This window comes from Sinocyclocheilus grahami, unplaced genomic scaffold, assembly GCF_001515645.1.
Source record: "Sinocyclocheilus grahami isolate Dianchi unplaced genomic scaffold, SAMN03320097.WGS_v1.1 scaffold419.1, whole genome shotgun sequence".
In the NCBI taxonomy this organism is placed as follows: Eukaryota; Metazoa; Chordata; class Actinopteri; order Cypriniformes; family Cyprinidae; genus Sinocyclocheilus; species Sinocyclocheilus grahami.
The window spans coordinates 1,548,280-1,572,208 of NW_015505598.1; the positions used below are offsets into that span (position 1 = coordinate 1,548,280).

A 23,929-nucleotide genomic window follows, 5' to 3' on the forward strand; every position below is an offset into this window, starting at 1 on the left:
TCTCAATCACACACTTATTACTCCTCCTGTGTGTGTGTGTGCACTGAACATCTTAATGACTGAGACACAAACACACAAGCCCACCCAGATACATCAGTGACAACCTATCCTTGGCCCGGAATTCCATTAATGCCTCATACTTTTTGACAAACACATTATTGGTAGATAAAATGACTTCCATATGCTGTTTGTCAGATGTCAGTGAGGAAAGATATGTATTTCATAGGAAAATCAAAAATAATGGACTTTGAGAGAGGGGCCCGTGCCGAGCAGATAGCAGAAAATCGATAGCGCTGTCGGAGAGACATCTCTGCCAGACACGATCAGCACAAGGCCAGGTCAAAGTTGACATTTAATATTGACACATTATCCACAAAATTAATTTAGAGTCTATTGTCGCCGCATTACACCAGCCTTATAGCAGTCTTGACCACAGACAGACAGAGAGAGAGAGAGAGAGAGAGAGAGAGATGATGATGACATGTTTTGTCTTTCCCTGCCATCCTAAAGGACTAAACGGACTCTGTTTTTTATTAAACATGAATGAATGTAGATTTAGATGTGAATAAACTGATGAGAAACCAGGAGGTTAACATGTGTGCAAAAACAGATATCCAGCATCATCATATGTGACCCTGGAGCACAAAACCAGTCATAAGGGTCCATTTTTAGAAATTGAGATTAATATATCATCTGAAAGCTGAATAAATAAGCTTTCCATTGATGTATGGTTTGTTAGGATAGGACAATATTTGAAAATCTGGAATCTGAGGGTGCCAAAAAATCTAAATATTGAGAAAATCATCTTTAAAGTTGTCCAAATTAAGTTCTTAGCAATGCATATTACTAATCAAAAATAACCTAACCTAACCCTAACCTTAATATCCTAATGATTTTTGTCATAAAAGAGAAATGTATAATTGTGACCCATACAATGTATTGTTGGCTATTGCTACAAATATCCCCCAGCGACTCAACACTGCTTCTGTGCTGCAGGGACACATATGCTCTTAATACTCTCTCTTAATAGCAGTTTCTTCACTTGCAAGAGGTAAAGTCAAACGAAAGCTCCTCTTCAGCAGGCAGGACAAGAGAAAACCACAAGAGGGCGATGTTCAACAACTCAAGGTCCAGCACCGACAGTGAAGGCAAAACTCACAGTGCCTGATTAATTCCCATAATTGAATGCCTTACTTCCATGAGCTAAATTACAACGGCTCTCATCACTGATGGAATAATTAAAGCAGTAGCTGCCCATCATCAGGTGGTCGGTCTCAAACGGCTGCGGATTCAAAGGTGCTTTTGAATGTCATGAGCAAGCCAAACAAACCTAATGATGGCACTGCACTGATTGAGAATGAAAAGTCCGTTGAGACGAGTGTGTGAGAGGAAAACACACACACTACAATACATGGAAAAACCTGCGGACCTCTCACACGCGCTGGCACAGCTGTGTTTATGTGTTTGTTAGAAATAATCGAACTCTGCAATTCTCAACCTTTTTGACTCCAAGGCCCCCCATTGTTCACAACAATATTTCCAAGACTTTTCCAGTTTTTCATGATTTACTGCATGAGGATTTTTACAAGTCGTACTTTATATTAGGTGGCCTTAACTACTATGTACTTGCATTTAAATTAATCATTTGGTACAATGCACTGATTGTGTACATACATGTTTTTACATTGTACTTATATTTTTCAAAATACCTATGTAATTACATTTATAATTACACTGTTGACCCATCCCTTACACCTTAACCCACCTTTAAACCACCCCATACCACCAAACCTGTCCCTAACCTCACCCGTACCCCGCCTCAATAGCAGCACGTGTTGTGCAATACAATATGAACACAATAAGTACAATGTATGTAAGAACATAGTAGTGAAGGTCACCTAATATAAAGAGGGACCATTTTTGTAACCTAGCCTCTACCTGATAAAATATTTTACAGCTTGGCATAATTAGAAAATATTAATTAATTATAAAAATGCAAAGGGAATTATAGTATTTTATTAATTTACATGACTTTTCCAAGTCTTGACATCATACTTTTAAGTGGACAGTATATGTAAAAAAAACCAAAAACTTAAAAATAAATAAATAAAAAATAAGTACATTAATTGATTAATTAAAAATAAATACAAATGAAATAAAATGAAACCACAACAGAGTTCTTATTTTTAGTTGTATTAGCTTATTTTAATTCTTGTTTTGTATGGTTTTTAATGATTGTAAATCAACTTGAGGCTCTATAAAATAAATGCACTTACAACATATTTCGATCTACATGCACTCACAAACACGCAAAATGCTGAACTAATTGTTAAACACACAAGGACATTCCCTCTATGCTAAACCTTTGGGAATCCGGCCTCCATCTCAGCATCAGGCTAAGATATGTAATTCAATACTCAATTTAGCCCCGTCTCTGGATAGATTTATTTATTTATTTCTGGCACGCCTAATTGATAGAAATTAAGCCATTAATCAAGCCACTAGCCATCATTCAGGCCAAAGAAGATGAATACAAACTTTCATAATAACCACCTTCCCCATTTTAGACCTCATTAGCATTAATTTTTAATGCAATTATGCTATTCTTTTACGCTGAGCTCATAAATTACGACTCTTTTGTTGCCGACTGGCCTTGTAAAAGCCGGGCTAATGCTTTGTAGTCTGATCTTTAAGGCAATTACTGGCTTCTTCAGTCTTTTATCTCCCTGCATTTCCAATAACCTTCCATCTAATGATTTATCTGGGCAAACCCCTGACACGCATCCGACTCGGCCCTCTTCCATTAACACTGTCTTTATTTATCTAGGAAGATCTGGTGTCTAAATAAAGATCCTCTCCCGACGAGCGCCGCTCCACTTTGTGCGAGTGCTACAGACGACGTGTAGAGAAAATGCGGTTTCTTTGTGATTTCCATCGCAAACAGAAGCCTGGATGAAAGGTCACTGCTTTAACTTAATTAAACGCGTGACAGCAAAAACTGACATTAATTCCTTTTAAATACAGCATGTCAATCAGAGACACTCTAGACATTTAAGAGTCACCTCGTTCGAGCTACAAAACAACCACCTAAAAGACTGAACAATTTCCACAGGCAAGGCCAGAGTTGGGTAATTACTTACAAACTGTAGTCCATTACTGATTACAAATTACAGGACAAATATTGTAGTTAGTAATGTAATCCATTACATTACATATTTTAGGTAACATAATCAGACTACTTCTTGATTACTTTTAACGTAAACCGTTTACCACATTGATTTAAATAGGATAATATTGTGCCATATTGATATTAAAATGCAAAGAAAATATATTCCATTCGTTGTTAACAACATAAAGCGAATTAAGAATTACATTATGTCAAGGTTTCCCAAACTGGGGTTTGTGAGTTTAATGTTATATAATGCATGGAATGCATGGCCAGTTTTGGATGAATAAATCAAAAATAGAATTTAGAAATTTAGAATTTGAGAAAACATCAAATGGATTTTGAGAATAAATAAAACAGCCTAACATTTTAAGAATGTGTTAATTTTAAAACGTTTAATATTGTGTTGATCAATTGCACGAGTTTCATGATTCCAAGACATGCTTTTTGATTAAATTTAAAAATTTTAATTTAACAATTTAAACCAGAAAAAAAAAATCAAAAAAATCAAATAGAATAAAATAAAATTGGGGGGAAAATGTATTTCATGTGTCTTTTTGTCATTTTGCAGCATGTAATCAACTGTTCTCCACTGCTCCGTACAATACTGCATAATGCAGAGAATCTCACAGAATAACAGTGCAAAAGTAAAAAAAAAATATATATATATGATCAATAGGTTATGATCAAATGGCATGTAAAGCAGTGGACAGTGTCAGAGCTCTCTGTTCTCTGAATGTGGCATGAATGGCATGGGCTCAAAGCTCATATGATTGGCTCAATATTTGATTTGAACATGTCTGTCTATCATGTCGTCTCGAGTGCAGTGACTGGCTGGTTAAATGTCAGTGTCATAACGCTGAGCTCTCATGCTTGCAATTGGTCCACAAATCTGAAAATGTTTATTTTAATTTAACTCTCTTTTCTTCTCTCAGGGTTCCCACTGTCACGGAAAACCTGGATATATGAGGTAGCCTAACTTTAAAAGTGTGGCGTCTCAACATGATCTCATCTCATGATCTCAAGCGTGGCTCTACCAAACGCACATTTACTTACATTTACACAGACACTGAAACACACAATAATGATGTACTGACTGCATCTAAAATGTGATTTATTTACGCATAAAATACTTTATGTGCACAAATCTTTATGAAGATTGGAATCATGGCATTAATGCTTTGATTATATTGTATTCAATTGTCATCAATGGCATTATGTTTTCAATCACATTTATTAAACAGTTTACTTATCTACTTATCAACATTTTGTTGTTCTAAACTTTAAAACCTTAAATGAATACAATTTCTATAATCATCTAACCATTACTTATCAAGTAATATTTAATTTGTTTGCAGTGGAACACACAAGGTGTTTTCTCAGTTATGCTGTGATTGACAATAATACCAAAAAATACACCAAAAATGCAACGTAAAACCACAGAAGTAATCAATTTTCCGCGATCTTCATATTTATCCTCAGCAGTGGCTGCAAACGTCAAATCCCAGAATCGTTACACTTTCAAAACCTCCCTCAGAAATACGCAATGGGTTCGGATTGGTCAGCTGGTCCAGTGTGTTGGGATTCGCTATAAGAATCGTTAGAAGACAGAATTGCGATTCATGTATAAATAGTTTTTTTGTGTGCACCCCTAGTTTTGACGGCATGGCAACAACTCGTCCTCTTCTCTAAAGCAGCGTAACATAGCCTCGCCCCACTTTCCTGGGGGCGGGGTTTATGTAAATGTCTGGGTTTGTGACGTCACCAACCCGGGAAGAAACTCTTTGTAGTCCCTACGAGCCGTTTTTGTAGGCATTAAACTGTCAGAATTTTAAAAGACAATATCTCCGTTTGCATTGAACTTACAGCGTCGTAACGTCGGAGATATTGTTTATGCTCAAACAGCAACATTACACACTAACGTTAAAAAAGTGAAATCACAATCAACCACCCCTTTAAAATTTTGTTCTGTACCTCACACTAACTATTGTATATCGCCAGAGAGGATCGAGACTTCAACACATTGACATTTGGACTACTTTTGGTACTGCTTTTGACATTTTTGCAATAAATAAATGATTATGTCTGTCTGTTTGCACTTGTCTGTTTTTCTACATATTTTTAAAGAAATAGTTATGGTTAGGTTCTGTTTAATGCTATATTGTTGCTATATTGTACCTGCAGATTTGTGTCTATTATTTTTACATATTCTTTCTATATTCTCTCAAGTCAAGTCACCTTTATTTATATAGTGCTTTTAACAACACAGATTGTGTCAAAGCAGCTTTACAGTATTCAATAGGAAAAATAGTGTGTAATAATGAGAGCCAGAGGCAATAGCGGCAAAGAACCAAAACTCCATCGCTGACACAAATGGAGAAAAAAACCTTCTCTATTACAACCCCAATTCGCGACGTTTTGTAAAATGCAATAAAATCAAGAATCTGTGATTTGTTAATTATCTTTAACTTTTATTTGATTGACAAACGAACAAAGAAAAGATTTCCAAAGATTTCACTGACCAACGTAAATGTATTTTGTAAATATAATTTTTTTTTATTTTGACGGCTGCAACACACTCCGAAAAAGTTGGGACAGAGTCAAAATAAAAGTGAAAAGGTTATAGAATATCCACGTTAAACTGTTGTGAAACAGTTCACAGTAAGCAGGTGAATTTGTAATAGGTCAAAGTATCATGTTTGTGTATAAAAGGAGCATCTCAGACTTTGCAAGCAAAGCTGGATCATGGCACATCACTTTGGGCCAAATTTCATGAGAGAAGTGTAAAACAAATCACAAATCCCATTTTGCAATGCAAAGTTGCAAATAATTTAGGTCTTTCACCAACTACAACACGCAATATTGTGAAAAGATTCAGGGAATCCAGAGAAATCACAGTACATGTAGGGCAAGGCAGGAAACCTCAGTTGAATGTGCTTGACCTTTGAGTTCTCAGATGGCATTGCAGAAGAACCCGTAGTCTTTCATCAGCGACAGAAGCAAAAGCAAATGTCTGTCATGGTATATGAGTGCATCAGTGCAAACGGTAAGGGTGACTGGCTTATGTGTGAAGGTACTATTGACATGGAGGCATATATTGGGATTGTACAGAGATATATAAATGATTATGTCTGTCTGTTTGCACTTGTCTGTTTTTCTACATATTTTTAAAGAAATAGTTATGGTTAGGTTCTGTTTAATGCTATATTGTTGCTATATTGTACCTGCAGATTTGTGTCTATTATTTTTACATATTCTTTCTATATTCTCTCAAGTCAAGTCACCTTTATTTATATAGTGCTTTTAACAACACAGATTGTGTCAAAGCAGCTTTACAGTATTCAATAGGAAAAATAGTGTGTAATAATGAGAGCCAGAGGCAATAGCGGCAAAGAACCAAAACTCCATCGCTGACACAAATGGAGAAAAAAACCTTCTCTATTACAACCCCAATTCGCGACGTTTTGTAAAATGCAATAAAATCAAGAATCTGTGATTTGTTAATTATCTTTAACTTTTATTTGATTGACAAACGAACAAAGAAAAGATTTCCAAAGATTTCACTGACCAACGTAAATGTATTTTGTAAATATAATTTTTTTTTATTTTGACGGCTGCAACACACTCCGAAAAAGTTGGGACAGAGTCAAAATAAAAGTGAAAAGGTTATAGAATATCCACGTTAAACTGTTGTGAAACAGTTCACAGTAAGCAGGTGAATTTGTAATAGGTCAAAGTATCATGTTTGTGTATAAAAGGAGCATCTCAGACTTTGCAAGCAAAGCTGGATCATGGCACATCACTTTGGGCCAAATTTCATGAGAGAAGTGTAAAACAAATCACAAATCCCATTTTGCAATGCAAAGTTGCAAATAATTTAGGTCTTTCACCAACTACAACACGCAATATTGTGAAAAGATTCAGGGAATCCAGAGAAATCACAGTACATGTAGGGCAAGGCAGGAAACCTCAGTTGAATGTGCTTGACCTTTGAGTTCTCAGATGGCATTGCAGAAGAACCCGTCATGCTGCGGTGTTAAATATAGCCACATGGGCTCAGGAGTACTACTGAAAACTGCTGTCAATTACCACAGTCTGCTGCTGCACCAAGAAATGCAACTTGAATCTCTGTTACTTTAGGAGAAAGCTATACATCAATTCTATGCAGCGATGCTGCCGGGTTTTCTGGGCCAGAGTTCATCTCAGATAGTCAAAAAGACTATGTGTGAAAATGTGTGCTGTACTCAGATGAGTCCACATTTCAACTTTTTTCTGGGAAAAATAGATTTCGAGTTCCCAGTCCCAAAGACCAAAGGGACCATTCAGACTTTCATCAGCGACAGAAGCAAAAGCAAATGTCTGTCATGGTATATGAGTGCATCAGTGCAAACGGTAAGGGTGACTGGCTTATGTGTGAAGGTACTATTGACATGGAGGCATATATTGGGATTGTACAGAGATATATACTGCGGTCAAGATGATGTCTTTCATGGGAAGTCCATGGTTATTAGATCAAGACAATGCCAGCTCTCATTCTGCATGTGCTACAACAGCGTGGTTTCGTAGAGACTGAGTGAATGTGTTAGACTGGCCTGCCTGCAGTAAAGATCGGTCTCCTATTGAAAATGTATGACCAGTCATGAAAAGGAGAATCAGACAACGACAATCACAGACTGCTGAGCTTCTGAAGTCTTGTATCAAGCGAGATTGGACAAATATTTTGCTTGCAGAACTTTAACAATTAGTATCCTCAATTCCCAAACAATGAAACATTGTAATTAAAAGGAAGGTTGATGTGGCACAGTGTTAAACGTGCCTCTGTCTTGACTTTTTTGGAGTGTGTTGCAGCCATCAAAATCAAAATTGGTTTATATTTACAAAATAAAATTAAGTTGGTCCAATGGTCAGTGAAAGCATTGGAATTTTTTTCTTTGTACTTTAAAGAGAATGAACAGATAACATTCTTGATTTTATGGCATTTCACAAAATGTCCCAACTTTTCTGGAATTGGGGTTGTAAATGGTTACGCTTAGGTTTGGGAATATAGGGTTAAGGTAGGGCTGGACAATAATTCAATATCAATATGTATCGCGATATTATTTTTTTCAATAACGGTTATATGATTTTTAAACACATTTCCGATATACATTACCAGTTTTTCCCATACATTGATTTATTTGTGCCGTTTGACTTCGTTGAATAAACATGAGCACTGCACGCTTCAAAATCATAACACGGCGCGGGTGTTTTATATGAATGTATCTCTGAAGGGAACCGACTGTCTTCAGAAAAGTTTCGATGGTATTTTCATTTGATCTGATAAAGTAGCTGTTCATGAGCGGAGCTGCAGTGATTACAGCCGTTACTGGAGAAACCGCTAGTTTTATCACTCTAAAAGCGCCTCCTGCTGGCAGAGAATTAGTTTGCATTTTCAGTAAGCCCGTCTTCAGCAACATTTCCAGTTTTTGTTGTTGCTCAATTTTTTTGTTTTCTGCAGCGACTCGGAGCACTTTTCATACCCTTTTTTCTGGCTGAAGCACATTTGTTTCAATCTATAAGAATAATCAGCCTACACTACCAGTCAAACGTTTTTGAACAGTAAGATTTTTAATGTTGTTGTTTTTTTTAGATTTTTTTAAGAATTCTCTTCTGCTCACCAAGGCTGCATTTATTTGATCCAAAGTACAGCAAAAACAGTAAAATGCTAAAATATTTTTACTATTTAAAATTGCTTTCTATTTGAATAGATTTTAAAATGTAATTTATTCCTGTGATCATACATAGGTAAATTTTCAGCATCATTACTCCAGTCTTCAGTGTGTTGTTGCTCAATTTTTTTGTTTTCTGCAGCGACTCGGAGCACTTTTCATACCCTTTTTTCTGGCTGAAGCACATTTGTTTCAATCTATAAGAATAATCAGCCTACACTACCAGTCAAACGTTTTTGAACAGTAAGATTTGTAATGTTGTTGTTTTTTTTGTTTTTTTTAAGAATTCTCTTCTGCTCACCAAGGCTGCATTTATTTGATCCAAAGTACAGCAAAAACAGTAAAATGCTAAAATATTTTTACTATTTAAAATTGCTTTCTATTTGAATAGATTTTAAAATGTAATTTATTCCTGTGATCATACATAGGTAAATTTTCAGCATCATTACTCCAGTCTTCAGTGTCTTCAGTCAGTCTAATATGCTGATTTGCTGATTATCAATATTTAAAACAGTTGAGCAAATTTTTTTTTCAGGATTCTTTGATGAATAGAAAGATCCAAAGAGCAGCATTTATCTGAAATAAAAAGCTTTTGTAACATTATACACTATTCCATTCAGTATAATTTTTATTATTTTTTGGGGAAAGAAATTATAGAAATTAATACTTTTATTTAGCAAGGATGCTTAAAATTGATGATAAAGGCATTTATAACGTTACAAAAGATTTCTATTTCAGATAAATAGTCTTCATATCGATATCGGAATTATATCGTATCGACCAAAATTAAGAAATATATTGTGATATCAATTTTGGCCATATCATCCAGCCCTAGGTTAAGGGATCTAAAATGTATCAGTAAAATGGTAAAAGTGCATCTAAATGTCTTTCTAACTATTAGGCCATGACTGCCCCCTATAGCTGTAAATATGTAATGACATTTACGTTTTAGAGTTTACGTTTTAGATGTTGTCTATATGTCCAAATTGTATGTTTTGTGCATGTAACTGTCACAACCTAATACCTGCATAAACAATGAGACAAGGCTGGATGTGTAGAAAAGTTAGATAAATTAATAAAATCGTATAGCTCCATGGGTACATTTATAATGAATTTACAGTTTTCTAGTTAAGTCAAGCTCTAAAATATTTTCAAGGGTAGAGAATGAGTAAAAACTATTTGTAAAAATCCTTCTCCAGTAAATCACAAACAACCGGAAAAGTCACGGTGCCTTTAAATAATGTTGTGAACATTGGGGGCCACAACGGTTGAGAACCACTGGTTTACATGCACTTTACAAGTTTGATTTTATGCAGACTAATGCAATAATTTATCAAGTTGAAATGTCATGTAAACACTAGTTTAAGTAAGACTAACAGACATCAAACGCACTTGTCAATCACACTACAGTTGCTTTTGGTGCTGTGTGCATGCTTCAAAAGATCAAAATGAACGCAACACAAGCAATGCCTCGTATCAGTCCATATCATATTACACGATTCTAGCTTGACTATGCAAAAACTTGTAAAACTGCACAGAAAAACAGATGGATGTTGCCTAATGCCAATGGTGGCATACCGTACATTAACATTAGTTACTGCTCAAACAGACCTATCCATGATTTATAACAAAATCAATCTTTAATGTAAATAATTTACAGTTCTTGTCATTGCAAATACAAATGCACAGTGGGAAACATCATCTGCGAGGTTCCCGTCATGATGTCAGAACTGAGCCGTAACACAAATAAAACCCGTAATGACTCTGTTTACTGCATGAGAGAGAGAAACAGCACAAGCGTCACAGTAACATCAACAGAAGGATGAAGGAGAACACAGGAATGTGGAAAGTGCAGCATTCTCAGGTTTTGCTGGTCAGCGGCTCTGTCAAACATCTCTCTAATTAAGGAAACACCCAACCAACTAATTACGTAATTGGAGTTAGCCTTTAAAACACAAATTATGTAATCAGACTTAAACGCAGACTAAGAGCCTCTCCAGACCGAAGCCTTACGCTACGACTGTAACTCTCATTTATTCTTATCCGCCAGACAAACAAATCAGATTCACAGATATGTGTGATCAGCATTATTTCTCAGCGCTGTAGTGTAACTCAGACGGTGGTTTTCACGTAATTGACTGCAGAGAAGGTCACTGCCACAATGCGGGCAGACTCATTTGGCTAATTAAGAACAGTGCCCCGGTGACCTCTGTCTGGGGCAAATAACCTCAGAGTATTTAAAACCCGGCACTCTGCTTTATTGAGAGCAAATAAGAAAGTCTGACTTCATTGTTTGTGAGATTTCAATAAAACATACAGCGACTGTTGATGCTCCTGTTATTACAAGAGCATTTGATTGATTGTGATATTACTTGCACAAAACATAATAAAAAATGCAAACATACATATATTTTCACACTAAGATTCATGTGAAAATTCATTTATGGCATATTTTTACTAAGTATGAATGAAGGCCAACATCACTGATAGTTATACCTTTATTATGATATTTTATTAATGCGTTTGTTTATTTGTTTTTTGTAATTATAGACATTCAACATTACAGCCTAATTGAAAGTCTACTAAATTACATTTTCTTTTCTCTTCAAATTACAGCATTACAGAACATTACTACTATAACTAGATCATTTAAAGCACTTAACTCACCTAATTTAAGGGAACTTAAAACAATACACATGAACCCGTTATGATAAAATCACATTTATCTGTACTGTACATTAACATTTATTTTGTGCATTTATTTTCACAACAAATACAAGAAACATTTTGTTAAACATTTGATATCAAAATGTTTCATTTGAGGATCGATTCTCTTAATACAATGTCAGCATCACAAAAATGTCATACTTCTTTCCGGACTTAATAAAGAAAAAAAAACATGCGAGAAGACTTTAGCAGAGTTACTTAAAAAACAAACAAACAAAAAACATCGCATTAATAACTAATACGTTGAATACTGATATTTGAAATTATTTTGAAACATGAAAAAATAGTCGCAATGTGAAATGAAAACCGCCAGTAGGTGACAGCAAGTGCCTGTTAATGAGTGAGTCATTGAGATTCAACCGATTCATTCAAACGACTGATTCATTCAGGAACAAAGCATTCGACTGTTTTAATGAGTGAATCATTGAATCATTTATTCAACCAATTCGTTCAAAAAGCTGATTCATTCAATAAGTAAATACCATTGCTCAGAGACGCAAAACAGTGTTGTGATCTTTATACGGAACTATTTTCGTTCGCAAAATTTAGCAAAAATAACAAGCAGTATTATGTCTAAAATGTAAGTCACTTATTGCTAACTTTACTGAACTTGTATAAAATGATTATTAAATGTTATCATGCTGATATCTGCAGAAAAACGGTACTCTTTGTGTGATATAGATTAAGTTAACTATATTAAATTATATAGGTATAAAAAGCATTCAGAGTTTTAATAGACTAATAAATCAACGTGAGTGCACTCTGTGTGTGTGATTGCATTTGGTGATTTACTCGATAACGTCAGATCGCACATCATTACAACAACACTTACCATATTATCGCAGATATACTGTATATCGCACACCCCAGACTCGACTTGAGTGGAAAATGAATCATCTGCGTTTGTGCGCGCACTTGTTTGCACACGAGCATGAGTCTAACTTGCAAACGCCAGACCACTGATTCGTCGAACCTGCTTTCCTGCAGTCCGTGTTCTTCTGACTTCTGACTATTTTGTAGTAAGTAACGAATATGCTTCAGGGAAATGTATCGGAGTAAAAGTATAAATTTTAATTAGGAAAAGTAGTGGAGTAAAAGTAAAAGTTGGCTGAAATATAAAAACTCAAGTGAAGTACAGATACTCCCAAAAAATATTTAAGTACTGTAACGAAGTATTATTACTTTGTTACATTGCGCCACTGAGCGTCAATACAGGTGAACAAAAGATTGCACAAAGCGCCATTTTTTCTTTACGTTAAACTCACTTGGGAGAAGAGGGAAGGGATCAGCCACCAAGGCTTTTCGAAAGAGAGAAAAAAAAAAACTTGAAATTTGCAGCGATAAAAAAATCAATAAAACAGTAATTGCTTGGCATATGATTGCATGGGAAACAAATTATAAGGAGGAGGCTGATGTCCGGGCGGATTAGCTTTTTTGGGTTCAGTGGGCCGGTCGACGGAAAAGGTCTCCACGTGATAATTAAATCTTCTCACTCTGATTTTCTGCCAATTTTATTTCCCCTGGGTCTACAATACTAATTCACTGCTTATAAGCCAGGCATAACTAATCACTGAAGTAGAGAAAATGGCTGCTTTGAATGAGAGACACATTTTGCTTCAAATATTACAGTTACATTGGGCTTGCAATGATGAACGATGTCAGAAATATACCTTGAGAAATGCATTTTTAAACCTTTGACCTTTAGCGGTTTCTATTAACACAATCTTGTTTTTCAGGCAGTTTCTGTAGCATTTTTGCATTTACATCCAATAACTAATAGCTGGTTTGCAAATTAATAACTAATAAGTGTTCCTTAAAGGGAAATACAAAATCAAAAGGAACAGGAGTTTTTTTTTAGATGAGTGAATGCACTCGTACTGTAAGCAGACATTATGCTTCATATTAAGTGCCATTCAAGAGATCGGGTTCTTCAGCTTACCGCAAACAATTACATTTTGTCAGACAAACGTTGACTGAACTACTGAATACAGAGAACATGACAATACATAAAAAAGCCAACATTTAAAAAGCTCTATGCAGTGTTGTAGACTGTATTTTGTTGTAAATGTTTCTTCAGTGACGTTTTTTCCATTTTTTCCGGATGTAGTGTATGCATGAATTTCACTCACACTACCCATTTGCATGCCATATAGAAAGTACTTTAAGGTTACAAAACATATAGTACTTGCTCACAGTATGTGATTTTGGATGCAGTCAATGTCTTAATAGATGAGTCACTGAGTCATTCATTCAACAGATTTGTTCACACAGCTGATCTGGCGGATGAGTCATTGAATCATGGACTTAACTGATTCTATTGAAAACAGCAACTGAACAGCAGAACAATGGTTTTGACAATTTAAGTCTTGAAAGGTTTTGATCACTTTCAGCTGGTCTTGCTGGGATAAACCAGCTATAAACACAACATGACCTGGCTGAGAGACCATCGTAAGTTAAGACCAGCTTAGGCTGCTGGGAAATACTAGAGCTGTTTATAAACTGTTCTCACTGGTCTATTATGCGCTAACCTTAATAAGCAATCAATGTGTAAAACTTTAAAGGTGTGCTGAACCAAACATCTACAATTTCAAGTTAGTTTGCTGAATTGATCAAGAGGCTGATCAAGGACTGATGTTGACATTGTCCAGAACTCTACTTTGAAACCAAGGGCATTTCCAATCTTTTGAAGGCCACTGAATTACATAAAAGTGTCAATGAAGTAAACAGCTCAAGATGATACAAGCAAACTGCATTATAACAGAAATACAGTGTGGCGTCAAACCAACAAAGAGCCAGTTTTCCCCTGTGGACGAACCAAGTCCTTCAAACACTGTGTAGAAAAGCTCTAAGAGACAGGGAAGAGCGTTGCTTACAAGGTGGCGTATTTCAAAGCTGATCCTTTAAATACAAGCTGAAGTCATGACAATTAAATCATTTAGGCCGGCATGAGCCCCACTCAGCAGGCTCCAGTCCCAGGGTCAGCTGCCTGTAGACCCTCATTTACACAGCATTTGTATTCATGACGGGAGAGCGCTAAATATTTAACAACAGTCTTTCAGGAGATACTACTGTTGAGCTCACAGGTCAAATCATTCTGATTTCTAAAGAGATTACCTTACTCTAGATTTACCCATCTATATCTGACACAACAAAGCATGAGACAGCTATGCTGTTCACTGTGACAAAAAATCTGGATATCGCAATGACAATAATAACATCTGAAATGCTATGAAATAATATTGCTCTGATATGTCCTTCTCTGAGGGAGTTATTCAGAAATATTTAAAGGTAATACTAAAGGTAATAATATGCATATGTCCTTTTACTATACACACAAAACTTTTTATGCAATATCCCAATTCCACGCAAATTCCATCTTAAACAAAACTAATGAAGCAATATTTATCGTATTTATGCACCACTTACCAGACATTCCATAATAAATCATGCCTCTAATTAAGTTTACAGAGGAGATTCAATAGAATTCAGCAAATTTATCTGATTAAACGCAGCTCTCTGTTGGTCACTGATCGTCCTCTGTCCTATTGACTGTCTGATTTTCTCTCATGCACACACAGGTTTGTTCAGCACTCCGGCAGACAGTTCTTGTGAATGACAACACAGCTTGTTAAACTGAGATTAGAAATTAATGGATACAGGGGGCAGTCTGTGTGTGTGTAGGGGCGTTAAATTCCATCTAAATGTTTAATGGTGGTATCATTCTCGAATACGGTCACACACAGAGAGGTACACACCTGTAAAGGTGACCCGCACGACACAGCATAATTAAGAAAAAGTCTTCCGCTTTTCCATGGTGAAAGAGCAAGCTGCTCTAATGATACGGGTTAAACGGCTCATTAAAATATATGATCTGCATGAATACAGACAGAATGTAGGTCTACGTCATAGAAAACAGTTATAGACTGAAGTGCAAGGCAGTGACGGACTGAAAGATATTCAACACTGATTTGAATCGGAGAACAAAAATACTGTATAAGATAATTAAACGGAACAAAAGACAGTGATTAACTATGAAAAATAATAATTGTTAAAGTTAACATATTTAACACACCCCTGACCTGCATGTCACGTTATATTGCACTGCATTGCTGTTGAATATGATACTTCAGACTTTTGATGTAGCCTATGGGAATGCTGATATATGGCCTAAAATTCAAGATATGAGGAAAAACATGCCCCTGTATGAGTTTTTGTCTTATATTTCTATCATATGAATGATATCGTTTAACAATGTCACACGAGCAACAGTATTGCTTTCCCCAAAATCTGCACGATTTCTAACATGATATTGATTTTATACAACAGTTCAATAAAGAAGTCTGTTTTTGCTTAATTTGGCAAAATTTGGTTCCAATCAAAGCCAAAGTAGAACTGTAGCGCGATGTTTCATTACTGAACGAATCAACATTTTTTAATGAATCAAGTGAGTCAGTGATTCAGTGACTGATTCATAGAGTCACTTTCTTTGTTTCTGAATGAATCAGCTGTTTGAATAAATTGGTTGAATGAATGATTCAACAACTCATATTAAGACAGTGAGTTGCCGCCACCAACTGGCAGATTTAGTTTAATATTTAAAGTATAATTTCATTTTTTTAAAAACCATTTCATATTTCAATATTCATTTTTAAACCAATTAATGCCAATTTAAAAGCCATTAATCTCTCAGAATTATTTATGCAATTGTAATTCGACTGTAAATGCATTTTATGGCCACATTGTAGCCTTAAAAGTGAATGTGTAAGAAATATTTTTGTTGAATCCAAATATTTCTTTCTAAAGCTACTTTTTGTACTATTTGCCTATTCAATTATGTTCTCATTTAAAACAATAATGACTTTATCTTTTAGGAGGTAATTTCTCAGCCCAAACTGATGTGCAATTAATTTGCTATTAATTCATTAATCAGCATATCATATAATGTAGTTTTTTTTTTTTTTTTTTTTTATGAATCGCCATCGCAAATCAATTTCAAGGATTGAAAATCTGGAATCTGAGGGTGCAAAAAATCTAAATATTGAGAAAATCATCTTTAAAGTTGTTCAAATGAAGTTCTTAGCAATGCATATTACTAATCAAACATTAAGTTCTGATATATTTACGGTAGGACATTTACTAAATATCTTCATGGAACATGATCTTTACTTAATATCCTAATGATTTTTGGCATAAAAGAGAAATGTATAATTGTGACCCATACAATGTATTGTTGGCTATTGCTACAGATATACCCCAGCGACTTAACACTGCTTTTGTGCTCCAGGCTCACATAAAGTCACAAATCTCAGCTGTCCAGCAGTATGCACTATGTTTTCTTCATCTCTTTTTGTTCATTTGTGTGAAGCTGAAGTCTCGTGAGGGATGTGTGAGCAGAGCCGGTTCATCATGAAGAACGGTGGCTCAGATGAGCGAGTGGAGATTAAATCCAGACCAAAACCTGCTCACCCTGTCACTTCCAGATCAGGAGGACTGAGATTGAGTTTTCGGTGGCAAAAGACACTTCCAAAAGACTGTAACTATTTTTGTACAGTGGTGAGGTGGTGTTAAGAGCCTTCCAGCACTAAGGCAGGAAGAATGCGTTACTTCATAAAACCGGAAGAGTTTAAGAGAGAAATAAAAGTGTTGCAGGAGGAGGAGAATTCAATTGAATCCAAAGGGCGAGATTACAGCAGGAACTCGACTGCGAGCCAGTCTTGGAGTCTAGATCCATGAGAGAATGAGGGAATAATGCTGGAGATGAGCTGAAATTAGGAAATGATATGCCGATTTTCACGTTCTAATGAATTGAAGGTGAGAGGCCATGTAAGCAACCTGTTTAATTATCACTCAAGATCAACGCATTTTAAGAGTGATGCCAATATCATGCAGAAATGTCCTCATTAATTTGACTTAATTGCTTCACGAGCAGCGCATTTAATTTGCTATTAATTCATTAATCAGCATATCATATAATGTAGTTTATTTTTTTATTTTTTAATGAATTGCCATCGCAAATCAATTTCAAGGATTGAAAATCTGGAATCTGAGGGTGCAAAAAAATCTAAATATTGAGAAAATCATCTTTAAAGTTGTTCAAATGAAGTTCTTAGCAATGCATATTACTAATCAAACATTAAGTTCTGATATATTTACGGTAGGACATTTACTAAATATCTTCATGGAACATGATCTTTACTTAATATCCTAATGATTTTTGGCATAAAAGAGAAATGTATAATTGTGACCCATACAATGTATTGTTGGCTATTGCTACAGATATACCCCAGCGACTTAACACTGCTTTTGTGCTCCAGGCTCACATAAAGTCACAAATCTCAGCTGTCCAGCAGTATGCACTATGTTTTCTTCATCTCTTTTTGTTCATTTGTGTGAAGCTGAAGTCTCGTGAGGGATGTGTGAGCAGAGCCGGTTCATCATGAAGAACGGTGGCTCAGATGAAGTCACAAATCTCAGCTGTCCAGCAGTATGCACTATGTTTTCTTCATCTCTTTTTGTTCATTGTTGTGAAGCTGAAGTCTCGTGAGGGATGTGTGAGCAGAGCCGGTTCATCATGAAGAACGGTGGCTCAGATGAGCGAGTGGAGATTAAATCCAGACCAAAACCTGCTCACCCTGTCACTTCCAGATCAGGAGGACTGAGATTGAGTTTTCGGTGGCAAAAGACACTTCCAAAAGACTGTAACTATTTTTGTACAGTGGTGAGGTGGTGTTAAGAGCCTTCCAGCACTAAGGCAGGAAGAATGCGTTACTTCATAAAACCGGAAGAGTTTAAGAGAGAAATAAAAGTGTTGCAGGAGGAGGAGAATTCAATTGAATCCAAAGGGCGAGATTACAGCAGGAACTCGACTGCGAGCCAGTCTTGGAGTCTAGATCCATGAGAGAATGAGGGAATAATGCTGGAGATGAGCTGAAATTAGGAAATGATATGCCGATTTTCACGTTCTAATGAATTGAAGGTGAGAGGCCATGTAAGCAACCTGTTTAATTATCACTCAAGATCAACGCATTTTAAGAGTGATGCCAATATCATGCAGAAATGTCCTCATTAATTTGACTTAATTGCTTCACGAGCAGCGCATGTCAAATGTTTAATGGGGAATGTCATGGGGATATGACAGTCACAAACATAAGGCCCATTCACACCACAAAACTGCTTTTGAGAAGTGTTTAAAAAAATTGTCAGCTGCAAAGTGTAAAAAAACCAAATAAATCAAGCACATTCCAATAATTAACTTGGGTTGTATGGAACATATACAATACTCACCAAAAGTCTGGAAACATCATGATTTTTTAAATGATTCTATTAGCTCACCAAGGCTGCATAAATTTGATTAAAAATACAGTAAAAACAGTAATATTGTGAAATATTATTAAAAATGAAAAACAGCTGTTTTCTATGTGAATATGTGTTAAACTGTAATGTATTTTCAGCATCATTGCTCCAGTCTTCAGTGTCACACGATCTTCAGAAATCATTCTGATATGCTGATTTGCATATGATTTGCAGACGCGTTCACATTTACTGCTGTCTGGCAAAATAGTATTTGTATTATCAACAACAGACATTGGACCTTTTGCGAAATCTGTGTAGGGAAATCTTTCACCCTCGTGTGAAATTTGTGATTGTGGGCAAAATCCAGTCAAACGATGGTAAATATGATCACATTTATACACAATGAGAATGAATAAACAAATAAAAACGAATGCTATAAATAATTGCCTTATATTATTCTGTATAATTTTATTATGGAAGCTTGTTTCCTCCACAGGATAAACATGTAAGAATGGCAATTTGTGACTTTTTAAGCTAACAGTTGAAACTTTAGTTTTTTCTTCAAGCAATAAAAAGAGTTTATATCTCACAATTCTGCCTAGTTTTCTCCGAACTGCAATATATAAACTCAGAGTTGTCAATAGAAAATTCAGAACGTTTCAGAATTACAAGGAAAGACCCTGAATTGTGTGTTTACCTTTTAAAAAAAAAAGTTAATTCCTTTGTGGAAACAGGCTTCTAAACCTGTCTTCTGTTAGCTGCAGGTTAACAATCTTAAAGTTAGGCTCACCTTCCTCCTTTGTCTTGGCTTCTTTCATATTCTCCTTTGCTTTCAGTGCTTCGTCGGTTTTAGCTGTAATAAGAAAAAAGCACAATGCAATATTAGTAATAAGTTATAAACAGCCCACTTAATATTCGATTAAGAAGTCTTTTATGCTTTAATGTCTCTCTGCATATGTACACTTCTCCCAGTTTGCACATCTTAAGCACATACTTATCAAATACTTTTTCAGCGTGCTAATTAAAAGCCTGAGAGAAATCCTTACGCGGTGGAAACAGTTTGTGTACAAGTCTTATGGCAATTCATTTAGTCTGTTGACTCGCTTCTCTCCTGCCCTCCAAATAATGAAGACGTTAGCCGAGATGAAGACATATAGTGAGCAGTGAAGGGGGACTATCAATACAGCCTGTAAATTAATTATACCTCTGTTCCCGCACGTAATTTATTCTAAAGCGTTCGTGTCTCCCAGGAGCAATTTGCCTTTATTGCTGTTCCACTCGCTGATGAGAGGAGTCATGCAAAATTGAGTCCCTCATAACATTACCTTCTACGAGTTTCAACTTTCAAGTGAAAGGAGAGGAGAGGGTAATCACAGTCATTAAGAAAAGCAAATTGTACAGTTCAGTCCAAATTCAAGTGGATAATATGATTGTTTGAGTGGACATTAGAAAAAAGGCGTCACAAACATAAGGCCCATTCACACCACAAAACTGCTTTTGAGAAGTGTTTAAAAAAATTGTCAGCTGCAAAGTGTAAAAAAACCAAATAAATCAAGCACATTCCAATAATTAACTTGGGTTGTATGGAACATATACAATACTCACCAAAAGTCTGGAAACATCATGATTTTTTAAATGATTCTATTAGCTCACCAAGGCTGCATAAATTTGATTAAAAATACAGTAAAAACAGTAATATTGTGAAATATTATTAAAAATGAAAAACAGCTGTTTTCTATGTGAATATGTGTTAAACTGTAATGTATTTTCAGCATCATTGCTCCAGTCTTCAGTGTCACACGATCTTCAGAAATCATTCTGATATGCTGATTTGCATATGATTTGCAGACGCGTTCACATTTACTGCTGTCTGGCAAAATAGTATTTGTATTATCAACAACAGACATTGGACCTTTTGCGAAATCTGTGTAGGGAAATCTTTCACCCTCGTGTGAAATTTGTGATTGTGGGCAAAATCCAGTCAAACGATGGTAAATATGATCACATTTATACACAATGAGAATGAATAAACAAATAAAAAACGAATGCTATAAATAATTGCCTTATATTATTCTGTATAATTTTATTATGGAAGCTTGTTTCCTCCACAGGATAAACATGTAAGAATGGCAATTTGTGACTTTTTAAGCTAACAGTTGAAACTTTAGTTTTTTCTTCAAGCAATAAAAAGAGTTTATATCTCACAATTCTGCCTAGTTTTCTCCGAACTGCAATATATAAACTCAGAGTTGTCAATAGAAAATTCAGAACGTTTCAGAATTACAAGGAAAGACCCTGAATTGTGTGTTTACCTTTTTTAAAAAAAAGTTAATTCCTTTGTGGAAACAGGCTTCTAAACCTGTCTTCTGTTAGCTGCAGGTTAACAATCTTAAAGTTAGGCTCACCTTCCTCCTTTGTCTTGGCTTCTTTCATATTCTCCTTTGCTTTCAGTGCTTCGTCGGTTTTAGCTGTAATAAGAAAAAAGCACAATGCAATATTAGTAATAAGTTATAAACAGCCCACTTAATATTCGATTAAGAAGTCTTTTATGCTTTAATGTCTCTCTGCATATGTACACTTCTCCCAGTTTGCACATCTTAAGCACATACTTATCAAATACTTTTTCAGCGTGCTAATTAAAAGCCTGAGAGAAATCCTTACGCGGTGGAAACAGTTTGTGTACAAGTCTTATGGCAATTCATTTAGTCTGTTGACTCGCTTCTCTCCTGCCCTCCAAATAATGAAGACGTTAGCCGAGATGAAGACATATAGTGAGCAGTGAAGGGGGACTATCAATACAGCCTGTAAATTAATTACACCTCTGTTCCCGCACGTAATTTATTCTAAAGCGTTCGTGTCTCCCAGGAGCAATTTGCCTTTATTGCTGTTCCACTCGCTGATGAGAGGAGTCATGCAAAATTGAGTCCCTCATAACATTACCTTCTACGAGTTTCAACTTTCAAGTGAAAGGAGAGGAGAGGGTAATCACAGTCATTAAGAAAAGCAAATTGTACAGTTCAGTCCAAATTCAAGTGGATAATATGATTGTTTGAGTGGACATTAGAAAAAAGGCACGATGTGGTTGGCACGCTAAAACCGAACAACCTTCAGTTTCTGTCTACCAATGCTCCACAAGTCTTTTAACCAGCGTATTTAACTCTTCTCGAGCTCAGTTTGTCTCTCCGCTTATCTCCTTAGAGCCAAACCCTCTCATTGCCATCAGTGTGCCTTGGTGCCACTGATTCTACAAGACTCTGTAACTCTACTGGACGGATGGAAACCAAATTGTACATTTCTTCATTTGGTGTTTTGATGATGGTGGTGGAGAATGCTTTCATATTGGCCCACAAACTTCCATTGGTGTGTAAATGCACTGAATTCTGGTGACTGTGAAGGACATGCACATGATTTTCATCCTCATCAAGCCATTCAGTCAATATTGTTGGAATCACTTTCAGAACTTTTTTTCCCTTTTTTTCCCCTCGTGTGAAATTTGTGATTGTGGGCAAAATCCAGTCAAACGATGGTAAATATGATCACATTTATACACAATGAGAATGAATAAACAAATAAAAAACGAATGCTATAAATAATTGCCTTATATTATTCTGTATAATTTTATTATGGAAGCTTGTTTCCTCCACAGGATAAACATGTAAGAATGGCAATTTGTGACTTTTTAAGCTAACAGTTGAAACTTTAGTTTTTTCTTCAAGCAATAAAAAGAGTTTATATCTCACAATTCTGCCTAGTTTTCTCCGAACTGCAATATATAAACTCAGAGTTGTCAATAGAAAATTCAGAACGTTTCAGAATTACAAGGAAAGACCCTGAATTGTGTGTTTACCTTTTAAAAAAAAAAAGTTAATTCCTTTGTGGAAACAGGCTTCTAAACCTGTCTTCTGTTAGCTGCAGGTTAACAATCTTAAAGTTAGGCTCACCTTCCTCCTTTGTCTTGGCTTCTTTCATATTCTCCTTTGCTTTCAGTGCTTCGTCGGTTTTAGCTGTAATAAGAAAAAAGCACAATGCAATATTAGTAATAAGTTATAAACAGCCCACTTAATATTCGATTAAGAAGTCTTTTATGCTTTAATGTCTCTCTGCATATGTACACTTCTCCCAGTTTGCACATCTTAAGCACATACTTATCAAATACTTTTTCAGCGTGCTAATTAAAAGCCTGAGAGAAATCCTTACGCGGTGGAAACAGTTTGTGTACAAGTCTTATGGCAATTCATTTAGTCTGTTGACTCGCTTCTCTCCTGCCCTCCAAATAATGAAGACGTTAGCCGAGATGAAGACATATAGTGAGCAGTGAAGGGGGACTATCAATACAGCCTGTAAATTAATTACACCTCTGTTCCCGCACGTAATTTATTCTAAAGCGTTCGTGTCTCCCAGGAGCAATTTGCCTTTATTGCTGTTTCACTCGCTGATGAGAGGAGTCATGCAAAATTGAGTCCCTCATAACATTACCTTCTACGAGTTTCAACTTTCAAGTGAAAGGAGAGGAGAGGGTAATCACGGTCATTAAGAGCAGCAGATTGTACAGTTTGCCGTGTTTAATCCAAATTCAAGTGGATAATGTGATCGTTTGAGTGGACATTAGAAAAAGGCATGATGTGGTCAGCAGGCTGAAATCTAAACCTTCTCATTCGGTCTACCAATTTCATGAGAAATAACAACAACAACCATTTTAACAAATCACTTCAAATGAACTCTCTTTCACAATAGCGCTCCAGAAGTCTTTTCAGCAGGCACATTTTACTCTTCTCCAAACTCTCTCTGCTCATCAACAAAACATGACCTTTTCAATGGTGTGGTTTGACTCTACACGCCAGTACAAACAGACAGTGAATGGAAATAGTGCTCACTTGACTCTTTCACACTTTGCTCTGAGTGTGAATTTTCCCCTAATACTCCTGTGATGGTATTGCAGTCAGTGTGACTTATTAAAGACATAACTGGGTAAACATTTCAAGGAAAGGCCAACATGCAGTGTCTAACACTTTTGCCCAAAATCTTCCTTAGGTGT

General features: G+C 35.8%; 1 protein-coding gene across 1 annotated transcript in view; it reads right to left on the bottom strand.

Moving 5' to 3' along the window:
* The window catches only part of rsrc1 (arginine/serine-rich coiled-coil 1), a 115,760-nt gene that overhangs the window by 11,937 nt on the left and 79,894 nt on the right, over positions 1-23,929 (bottom strand). Inside the window, exon 5 of the mRNA XM_016232781.1 lies at positions 22,836-22,898. Within this exon, the coding sequence (XP_016088267.1) occupies positions 22,836-22,898 (63 nt within the window). The remainder of the gene's footprint in view (positions 1-22,835; positions 22,899-23,929) is intronic.